Below are 12,043 nucleotides of genomic sequence, written 5' to 3'. Positions count from 1 at the left end.
CCTTGAGTTTGAAATCTCTATTCTTAAGGAAGAGAGAAAAGTTTCCTAGAGAGAGAATTACTAAAACTAAACTAAACTAAAGTGACAAAGTGATGATTGACAAGTGGTTCTTGGAAAGTTAAGTACTTTTAATACGTATATCCAATAAAAGATATTTTCCCCTTCTTTTTTCCTCTCCAAGGGCATATATGGACGTGTGTAGCAAGTGGGATTTGTCCTTGATAAGTGTGTGGAAGTGGCTTTAAGCATTTTCCCGTCGGGTTCAAACTGGCCAGTCCAACAGCTTGGGCAGTTTGAGTCTTCTTTGCCTTCTTCCTTCACTTTCTTCCATTTCTTCACATTTTGCCCTCTTTCTTGCATGTTTTCCTTTTCACGCCTTCATTAAGCAGCTTCCGAACTTAATGATCCATACCCTGCCAAAAGCATCTTTTTCATGCAAATATTCAACTAATAAGTGCGAAAAGTGATCGTTTCCGAGTGACAAAAACTAGCCTATCAACGTCCGTGCCAGGGAGCAGCTGGCGTGGCGTTTCCTGATTGGCCAACGGCAATGCCGTTGGCAATTTCGTTTCTCTTTTTTTAAAAAAAAATCAAAAATAATACCAAAAATTTAAAAAAATTACCAAAAATATGGCCGTTTTATTACCATTTTTTTTTAAATTTTTTTTATTTTTTTTATAAGTTTTTTATTCCCAAAATCGTTTATAAATACACACATTCATCATCCATTTTTCACATCAAATCATCTCCCATTCATATTTTTTCATACAACTCATCTACATCTCCTCTCTTACTCAAACCCTCTCTAAAAATGGATTTCATCGATATCATAGCTGAAGCGGAGCGCGAAGAACAAGAATACTATGAACAATATCGTGCCGCCTATGAAGCCTATGTCGCCGCCACTACCCCCACCCCTCCTCCTCGACCAACTAGATCAATTCGCTGCTGCATCCCTCGTGACCGGGAGGGAGCCAACGAAAGGCTTGTTGCCGACTATTTTTCCGACCAGCCGCGGTTTCCGAAGGATTACTTCCGGGGCCGTTTTCGCATGTCAAAACGGTTGTTTATGTGTATTGTCAACACATTTTCTGCCCGTGTTGAATACTTTCAATCAACTAGAGACGCAACCGGTCGACAAAGTCTCTCGGCGTTGCAGAAGTGTACTTGTGTCATCCGACAACTTGCTAATGGGCAAACGGCTCACCTCTTCGACGAGTATTTGCATGTGGGTGAGTCAACTGGAATCCTATGCCTTAAAAATTTTTGCAACGACGTTCGTTTTGCTTTAGGTGAGGAATTCCTTCGGGCACCCACCATCGTTGATTGTCAACGGTTGCTTAATCTTCACGAAACAGTCCACGGTTTTCCCGGTATGCTTGGCAGCATTGACTGCATGCATTGGAAGTGGAAGAATTGCCTGACTGCTTGGAGGGGGCAATACTTAAGCGGCCACAAAGGCGGCGGCCCAACGCTTATCCTTGAAGCGGTCGCCGACTACCGCCTATGGATTTGGCATGTATATTTCGGTGTTGCCAGATCCAACAACGACTTGAACGTGCTCTATTCTTCACCACTGTTCAATGATGTTTTGAATGGTGTAGCACCGGCGATCGACTTCACCGTCAATGGAAATGCATACCACATGGGTTACTATCTCACCGATGGTATCTACCCAAGGTGGTCGACTTTCGTGAAGACGTTCAGCAATCCGCAAGACCCGAGACGGGTTCTTTTTGCGCAGAGTCAAGAGTCTGCTCGGAAAGACGTCAAAAGAGCTTTTGGGGTCCTTCAAGGCCGATTCAACATTGTGAAGCCATCTCGGCTGTGGTATGTTAACAATATCGCCGACATCATGTTCACGTGTATTATCTTGCACAACATGATTATAGCTGACAAGGGATCGAGGGCGGCCAACTTTTACGATGAGGATAAAGCTGGAAGCTCAACCACGAGGTCTCCCCCACGCCGAGGTGTGCATACGACGGTGGGCGAGAGGATCGAAACAAGACACACAATGCGCGATACCCGAACCCACACTGAGCTACAAGAAGACCTAATCAAACACATTTGAGCGAAATTCGGCCACGAGTAGTGGATTTTTTTAATTTTATGAATTTAATTATGCAATTTTAAATTTTTAGGATTTGAATTATGTAATTTTTAATTTTTAGGATTTGAATTATGTAATTTTTAATTTTTTTGTAATTTGTAATAGTATTTCGGGTATTTTTAATGCATTCTAATATTGTGGAAATATTTTTATTTAAATTGAATAATAGAATGGTGGGACCCTTGAGCATGTCCTTGCGGAAGAGCATGGATGTGGGTGTTGTGCTCTTGCCTATGAGCATGGAGTAAAAAAGTAATAAAAGTGGGTCCGAGCCCACATCCGTGCTCTTTGGCAAGAGCACGGATGGAGATGCTTTAACAGTGTACTACATGTCTCATTTTATACTCTACATCGAAACAATACTACATTTTAATTGGGGAATAGTGCTCTCTATGAAATTCTGTCACATTTTTTATTTTCGTCCGTCCCATAAAATTTGTCAAATTTCACATTTTACCATTTTTTGTAGAGGACCTCAAATTCCACTAACTTATTCTCACTCATATTTTATTATGAAACTAATACTTTAAAAGTGGGACCCACATGCTACCAATTTTTTCAACCCACTTTCTATATTTTTTAAAATCCGTGCCCGATCAAACTGTGACAAAATTTGAGGGATGGAGGGAATATCATATTTTAGTCATATAACTCCTTTTTGGTTGTGATCGTGTCATGTTAACCTAAATTATATAATACTAACATTGATGGTAGATTGGTAGGAAGGATAATTTTTGACATGACGTGATAATTCGCACAAACACGAATAAAATTAATGGGTTAGGACCCGATAAAAACATGGCATTCGAGTTGGATTAGGATTTAGCCTTATTGGGTTAGATCGATATTAGGTTGACCCGATAACGACCCAACCTGCACAATTTGTCCGTCCTACGCAACAACTCTTCTTCACGTCATCATTTCTCTTCTTTTTTTTTTGCATCAGGCCACAACTCCATCAATTGATGCCCTGTCATCACGCCTCTCACATTAATTTGCACCATTATTTTAGTTGTAAATCTAAAATAAGACTACGCACTATATATAACACAGAAATAACTTTATACTATATAATAAAATAAAATTATGACTTAATAGAAAATAAAATATAATAACCCCTTAAATCCCATTAAATGTCCTATATTTATTTCCTTATTTGGACAGATCCCAGATATGGAACATAGGAAATAAGGGGTGTGATCAATTCTTAACTCATCCCTTAATTGCTAACTACAATTAATTTAAGTCCATAGGATTTCTAGAGATCTAGTGATCTATAAATTAACATGTGTAATTTCTTTTTATACTATTATTTAAATTTAAATAGATTAGAAGAATGACCAAATTTATGGTTTTTGATAAAATGTCAATATAGTATATAAAAAACATCAACGTGATTCCTTGAATATGTCAACACAATTTTGCATTGAGATTATATATATTATATTGACATATTTTGATACCTACAGTTACATTTATCTGATACGAAAATTAAAAAAAAATATTCAAATTTCGACATCGGAACATATGCAAGTGAGATCTCGTTAGAATCCTTATAAAATTATCTTTAATTTGATATATTTTGTGTAAAAAAATAATATAAATTGAGATAGTAATAATCATTTAAAGTTTTGAGATATTTTTTAAAAGTTGGTTACAACTAACTTTTTGTTATTGATATTAAGATGCATCGAGCACGTCCGTGCCGGCGAGCAGCCGTTGGCAATTTGATTTTTTTTTAAAATCAAATTTTAATTAAAAAATCTGATTAAAAATAAAAAAAAATGTATTTTCCCACTTCCCAAAAAATTATATCCGTTTTCTACCCACTTTTAATTTATTTTTCAATTTTTTTCCCCCAAAATGCACATTTTCTTCTATAAATACCTCCACTTCCACACCAAAAATTCACACCACACTACACTATTTTCATCTAAATTCTCTCATTTATATTCTTACAATTCTCAATCTTTCTTTCACTCACAACAAAAAAATGTCCGGCTCCGGCGATCACCCATCCGGCTCCCACGGTTGGAACCCCGATTGGTTCGGTTCACAACCATTTCCTAGTCCGGAAACGGAATATTCGGCCCCTCCTCAAACCCAAGGTTTCCGTTTCCTAGTTCGGAAACGGAATATTCGGCCCCTCCTCAAACCAAAGGTTCGCAAGTTCCGAGTGGCTACCGGCCTTACCCGATCGACGACCAAGATGCCCCCGAAGGGCAATACGGGGGGACACCCGAACCACCCGTACCTAGAGCGGGAGGGATCGACCCCTCTCAAACTCCTCCTCTTCCTACTCGTGGTGTCCGCACCCCGTACACTCCGGGGGAGATGGAACAATTATTCAAAGCGTACTTGTCAATCTCCGAAGATTCGGAGCTTGGCACGAACCAATCCGGTGACCATTATTGGTGGCGCATCTGTCCCTGGTACAATCAAAACCGGCCAGCTGGAACAATCAAGCGCAACGAGAGTATGGTGCGTAATGCCATATATACAGAGCCAACGAAGAAATCTAAAAGTTCCAGGGGTATTACCTCCAGGAAGAGCGGTCAGCGGGGAGCGGCCGGAGCGAACTTGACATCATCAGTTCCGCCTTGGCGACCTACCAATCCATGAACTACAAGCCGTTCAAGTACCTCAACATTTGGCAGGAGACGCGGGCGCATCCAAAGTATAGGGGAGACGTATCATCCTCCTCTAGCTCCTCCTCCAAACGGTCGAGGTCGGTATCCCTATCCGACGCCGGCTCCGAGGATGTGGCTAGCCAACTTGCCGGAGCTAACTTGGGTAGCCCCGATGCCGGCCCGAGCAGTTCCCTACGCCGGCCGCAAGGAAGGAAGAAGGCGGCGGCCAACCGCCGTCGCGCCGCGACTCCATCCGCCCCCGCTCCCTATGTGCCACCTCAACCCCCCACCAACTCGTTGTGGGGGATTTTGGCCCAACTCAATTTGGCCGATAGGTCAACTATGACCCCTGAGCAATTTCGACCGCATGTGGCGATGATACGGGGTCTCCAAAGAACATTGGGGGTAGAGCCGGAAGAATAGTCATCCACAAGGGTAATTTTTATTTTTTAAGTGTTTAATTATGTAATTTTTAATTTTTAGGATTTTAAATATGTAATTTTTAATATTTGTATTTTAATTATGTAATTTTTAGTTTTTAGTATTTTAATTATGTAATTTTTAATTTTTTTGTAATTTTTAATATTATTCCGGGTATTTTTAATGCATTTTAATTTTGTGAAAATGTTTTTATTTAAATTGAATAATTGAATGGTGGGACCCTTGAGCTTATCCTTGCGGAAGAGCACGGATGTGAGTGTTGTGCTCTTGCCTAAGAGTCGGGAGTAAAAGTGGGACCGGGCCCACATCCGTGTTCGTTGGCAAGAGCACGGATGTGGATGCTCTAATACCTTAATTGACATTTTTTTTTGCGTTGTATTGATATTCATGAATGAATGATCTTGTACCTTGATTTAGTGATCCAATGCCTATCATTTAGTTGTAGTTAGCAATTTAAGTGGGAGTTGGTAATATAACACAACCCAAGGAAATTAATATATATACTCCTTTGGTCCCATTAAATATAAAATATTTGTTTTTCAACTATAAAATTTTATACAATATTATTTTGAGTGTTAAGTGGAAATAATAAATTAAGAAAAAAAAAGCCGAGATGTCATTTTCATTTTAAGAAATATATAATTTCCAGTAAGTTAATGCTAAAAAAAATAATTCATTATTAATAGAACAGAGGGAATATTTTATTAAAAAAATATTATATGTTAAATATTAATTTCACACTCTCCATTTCTAGATCCGCCACTTGTATCACTCGATTCATGTCTATGTCGCGCTTAGGGTGTCCACTATAAGGTGGACACGCCCAATAGCCCCGCCCCAGTTTTTTGTCCATAGCCCCAATTTTTTGTCCATAGCCCCAAAATTCTATTTCCGCCACTATAGTGGACAACTCCAATAGCCCCAAAATTTTATAATCAATTTTTATTTTTAAATATTTTTTAGTTTCAATCAAGTGTAATTTAAATAATCACAGTGTAAATAACTAGAATACGAGGTAATTAGGCCGAATATTCGTTGTATTGCATACCGGTAAAATTATACAACGAATAATGAAAATAAAATACAACAACAAAACTCCGGCACCGTCTACTCGGTGTCGGAGTCGGCTTCCTCGTCTTCCTCTTCTTCTTCTTTTTCTCCTCCTCCTCTCTTCGTCTTCCTTTTGTAGAAAGTGGGTGTATGGATGTTGTGAAAATGGGAGTGGGGGAGGAGGGAGAGTGGTATTTATAGATATGAAAAACGAAAAAAAAAAAATCCGAACAATGCGGCTATAGCCACGGCGGATTTCCGCCACTATAATAGCCGCGGTTATAGCCGAGCCTATACACTACACGCCGCATCCTCGCCCCACTCGCGGCGAAGCCTCGTCCGCCGCCCTCCACCCCACCCGCCGCGTCCACCCTCGCGGCGGACACCCCATCCACTATAATCGCCGTGCCTTCCGCCCCGCCATCGCCCCGCTCGCGGCGACCGCCGCGTCCACCTTATAGTGGACGCTCTTAGAAAGGATATCCTTACAAATGCATGAGCATCCATTTGTGAAGTTTATTTTTACGTTCAGCTTTGGAAACAAATGCTCGCACTTAGAAAGGAAATGAATTTTCAACATACGCACATAAGTCATCTGTAAACAGCTCACTACGAAACTGTGACTTTCCTCTTCAACAGTTGTATGTACTCTGTAATCATGGAACCAAAACTTGTTCCACTACCTATTATCATACACAACACACTTTTACATTGAACATTTACATATGATATGTCACGAATCTTCGAGATGGTGATCTGTTTCATCGAATATCTCTTCCTGAAACCGAGGGACCAATCAATCAATTATTGAATCCAAATCTGTGGTTCCAACTTACTTGAATTTACCTGTAAGAGCTCTTCAATGACATCTTCCATGGTTATTATCCCGCCCGCCTCTTCCTCTTCGGGGTGCATTGGGAGTGGATTTTCATCTATCTGCAGGATATCAGAGTACATGTTTTTTGCCCACTTCTTGCTCCTTGGTGTACCTTTGAAGGAATTGCTTCCTGTGTTTGGTAAACTCTTCCATTTCTGCAGAGGTATCTTCGACACAACATTTTTATTCGATGAACCACCAATGTCGACTCTCACATCTTTGACTGCATCTACACCCACAAACACTTGGACAGTGTTGCTGAATTATAATGTACTATTGACATCGAAATTTCATCAGAAAACCAAAAGAAAATTACCTCCTGCGGCATCTGTGCTAGGAAGCTTGTCCACAACCTTGTTACACTGCCTAACAACAACAGCCATGTGACTATGCCCCTTCTGGAATTCATTCAAGATGTCATATAATGGCATAGTTTCAGGAACCCTAACAAGGAAAACAAAGAGAAGAACAAGTATCATCATGAGGTGCCAATCACCGAAAATTATGATGCATAATACATGTTTGCAGGTAAAGAATAGGAATTCAACTTCATGGTTGCCAGCATATAATACACCATGGTCAAGTAATAGCAATGAGTTTCATTACTTAAAGCTATTATATCCAGTTCCAGTAACATGCATTTATGTTCTGAAGCATCAAGATACCTTGGAATTCTGCGAATAGTGACACTTTTCACTGGGACTTCATCCTCAGGATGAATCGCCAACAAGTTTTTCGCCTACAAATATTAGGAAAAAAACAGATGTTTCAGATAATCCATTCCAACAGGAATTCTTGTAGCAAATATGAGCACAGGAGGAAAATTGACTGAAGGAACCTCTCTTTAAAAAATTTAGTAAATTAGAATTCATTAGGATAGCCTAGTGTTATGTTCCACGCAATACAGTTGTCCTGATGTAAGATCGTATCTGGACACCTTATTAGGCAAAGACAAGACATATAAAGCCCACCAATGCCTTTTGCAGCACTAGAGGAGCAAAAATGCTTATAATAAGATGTACCAACACCTAAATATAAGGGAAAACAGTCTTTGATTATAACCCAATGAATTGGATAGTTCAAAGAGAACTTGGAAATCTATTAACCGTCTGAGATAAACCTAACAGAGAATGTATTCAACTCAGAGATTATAAAAACAAATAACTAGTTTATTAATGGAACTGAACAGAAGATGAATACCAGAATAAGCCCAATGATATTTGTAGGTTGCTCGTAGTAGACAGGGACTCTGCTGTGTCCTTTCTCCAAAATTTCATTCATTAAAACCCTTCACCGTAACACACAAACAACTATTTCAGCATTTTACAATTTATATAAGGGCAAAAGACTACTAAAGCTGCTGATAGAACCTGTCGAGCTTAGCATTAATATCAATAGCAAAGATTTCAGATATTGGCGTCATTGCGTCGCTTGCTGTTTTGTCACCGAGTTCCAATGCCCCTGCAATGATGGTCGTTTCATCATGTGTGAGCTCTCCGCCTTTTCCAGCCTGCATATAAGCAGCTAGTGGAGTCACGGTACACATCAGAGCTTTTCCAATATATCATAATTAAACAGCAATACCCAAAAACAGCAAAACAAATTTACTAAAATTCTATACACACAGCTTCTGTAGAAAAAGATAAGAAAATAAAAAACCAAGATAATCATATGGAAACCAACCATTTTTTATTTCCTGTACCTCATTTCCATGTAAATTAACAAGGGTTTTCAACTCAGCACGTCGAAATAGTGCTCTATGTCCATGGCCAAGTAGTGAATCCAACAACTGGAAGTTGGACAGATATATGCATAAAAGTGTTAATGGAACCAGCCAAATTTGAATGAACAATAAACATAATTGTACCTTGCTTATGGGATATGCAACTGGAAAACAGATCCAGACAAGGACACGAACCACTGGGGCCACAGTCGCACCAATAGCTAGCCCATGTCTGGAACAAATGGACTGTGGGATGATCTGAAAATACAACATATCTGCTTTCATATCAATCTAGCAGATAATCATTTGGTCTTGCTTCCAATTTCCACATGACATGTAGCTACTTCGATTTATATTCAAATGCTCCTTCAAGTGTGTTTTGTTTGTCAACATGCTAAGAATGGGGCAAAGACAAAAGGCTTAAGATGTGTTTCTATCACGTCTGAGCTTGACCATCAAATGATTATGGGAGTTGCAAGCACCAGCCTTATATTCCATGTTGACATTTGAGCTATGTAATGATAGTTGCAAGCTTTCAATCTCTTGGGGCAATGAACAATTATATCACCACACAAACTACAACTAGATATACTATGTTTTATCACATGTACAGAAAGCTATAAAATGCTTTACATTCAGCCTTCTGTTTTGGTTCATATAATATGAATGAAAATCCAACTTCAAGTTTGTATATTCTGTGATTTCATACACTTTGCAACACTCAAAAGTAGTAAGATGAAATCACGTGCAAGGGGATACAATTTTTGAGGAACTGGAGAGGAAATATTAGATAGAAGCTATTCACTAAGATTTGATGCCATTCTTTGTCTGTCTCCGTGAATGGACAGTGTGGGCAACATAAATTGTGAATCATCAGCAAAGCAAAGTTGTATAATAAGGGGTTGTCGAGGAATTCTTTACCTCACCAAACAGAAGTATCAATGTCACGGAAATCAGGATTGCCCCCCAAGCTGAGATGAGACTGTCAAGGAAAATAGGAAGAGCCTGCAAGGTAAAGTATCCGGCACTTTAAAATAAACTTTGCAATAACTAACTAGCTTTTGAAAGTGTAACACCTCAACTTATCATTACCTCCATAGCAGCAGCATTGCAGATAAGCAGTGTGCAAAGCAACAAATGCTGATTCTTAACAACGGGCAATATCTTTTCTGCAAAGTGAGTTACATATAACAGAATTACGAATCGAGACCAGCAAAAGCAAAGCAACCGTCAGAGCAGGTATGAATATGAGAAACACCAAACATTTCAAGCTCGCCGATATATTTACTAATAATATTCGCATTTAAAATCTGGTCACATCCAAATATTGATATTTTAAAACTACAAAAGGGAGCATTCATCCATCATGCAAATAGGCTAGATGCATAAGCAGAGCAGAACAGCCTAATCAGACTAATTTTGCCAATAACGAAGAAACGCAATTAATCTCCACAACAGCCTAATCAGACTAATTTTTCCTTCATCGGAAATAGGTAAACGGTGGATACCTAAATTTTTGGCAGAACTCAATCATCAATCCCCAAAGACGAAATTGATCATAAACTCCAACTTATAAATAAATAAACAACATCAAACTAAGCAGCCGCGCTTGAATCGACGAACTCAACCGAAAAAAAATTATATAAATAAATAAGGAAGAAAAAAAGGCAAACCAGCATGGTTGCGATCCTTGGGAGTGCCGGAGTTGGCGAGAACTTCAAGGTCGACCAAGCTGAGAGACATGAGACCCAAAGTGAGGCCGGACATGAGGCCTGCAAAGAGCACCAGAAAAGCCACAACCGCAATGCGAATGAAGAACCCCGCCTCGCTGTTGGCAATTGAAATTAAAATATAACATATAACTGTCCCACATCGGTGTCAAGATAAAACTAAAACTAGTATATAAGTCTCATGGGCCCCTCCTCCTATCACCAATTGGTTTTAGGATGAAACCCATAGATTTCTATCATGGTATCAGAGCAGGGGTGAGACTCAGAGTAGTCTCATCACTGTCTCGGACCAATCCCGAACCCTTCGACTAAAACCCGGCAGATCCTGCCAAAACCCCAAACCATGTCAGAAAGCAATGAACCACCAAAGCCATCGGAAACAGAGCAATTTGCTCGAATGTTTGCCGAATTCATGCGCACAAGTATTGCGCACAGCCAGAGAGAAATAGTTACCACGGATGCCTCACCAAACCAAAAATTTGAACCCCACAGAATCGATTCATCACCGTTAGTTATCGGAGAAAAACTAAACGGCGAAAACTACTCCACATGGGCCGTCGTCATGAAGGCGGCAGTCAGCGGAAGGGGATTGATATCTCACCTCACGGGAGTTCCAATTCCCCCCGCAAGGACCGACCAAGCCTTCGAGAGATGGCAGCAGGCAGACCACTGCGTTTTTACGTGGTTGATCCAAAATGTCGAACAAAAATTAGTCAGCCGTCTGACTCAGTATCCAACGGCGAAAGATATATGGACGAGTTTGGAGATCACATATTCAAGCGGAGGAGACAAGATTCAAGTGTACGACCTGTACGCAAAGGCAATAACGTTAAAACAGAAGGAAGAATCCCTGGAGGATATATGGACGACGTTGAATGATCTATGGATCTCCATTGATAGGAGACAACCAAATCGGATGAAATACACCGAAGACATTGAGATTTACAACCAAGAGAAACAAGAACAAAGGCTGTTCCAATTGCTCGTAGCCATAAGCGGCAAATATGAAGGCATAAAGAAAGAGATATTGAGGCAAGAACCACTTCCCTCAGTGGAAGCCGCATATGCTGCCCTCCGGCGAGAAGACGCCAGATCCGCAGTCCTACAGATCGGAGACTCCGGCGCACAGGGGATTGGGGCCGGGTTGGCAGTAACCCAGCCGTGGAAAACCCCGGCAGCACACCGCAACCCCCCTCAACGAAGCGGCGAGAATGGCGGAAATTGGAGCAGACGACCGGAGGAAGACAAGTCGAAAATGCTGTGCACTCACTGTGGGAAGCGAAAGCACACACGAGAGACGTGCTTCGAGTTACACGGCTACCCGGAATGGTGGCAAGAAAGAAAATCAAAGCACCACTCATCTCCGACGCCATTCAAAGGGGGTCGGGCAGCTGCAGCCGTGGCCGGAGGTGAAGGAATCCCTGCCGCCGCCGCTACTACCAACCGGAACGGAACGGAGGGAGCGGCGGTCGGGACAGC

At 40.6% G+C, this 12,043-nt stretch overlaps 1 protein-coding gene across 1 annotated transcript; it reads right to left on the bottom strand.

Moving 5' to 3' along the window:
- Positions 1-6,788: 6,788 nt before the first annotated feature.
- LOC121796168 (DUF21 domain-containing protein At2g14520-like) lies at positions 6,789-10,679 on the bottom strand (the record flags this gene model as incomplete). The annotated part of the gene is made up of 11 exons (XM_042194967.1): positions 6,789-7,012; positions 7,081-7,340; positions 7,428-7,555; positions 7,777-7,850; positions 8,312-8,399; positions 8,482-8,621; positions 8,814-8,900; positions 8,979-9,092; positions 9,756-9,839; positions 9,927-10,003; positions 10,508-10,679. Coding segments are annotated over 11 exons (1,269 nt in total), but the record flags the coding sequence as incomplete, so codon positions are not given.
- Between the last annotated feature and the right edge of the window lie 1,364 nt (positions 10,680-12,043).

Source organism: Salvia splendens, chromosome 1, assembly GCF_004379255.2.
Source record: "Salvia splendens isolate huo1 chromosome 1, SspV2, whole genome shotgun sequence".
Classification (NCBI taxonomy): Eukaryota; Viridiplantae; Streptophyta; class Magnoliopsida; order Lamiales; family Lamiaceae; genus Salvia; species Salvia splendens.
The sequence above is the reverse complement of the archived record's forward strand: the minus strand, read 5'-3'. Positions and strand labels throughout refer to the sequence as shown.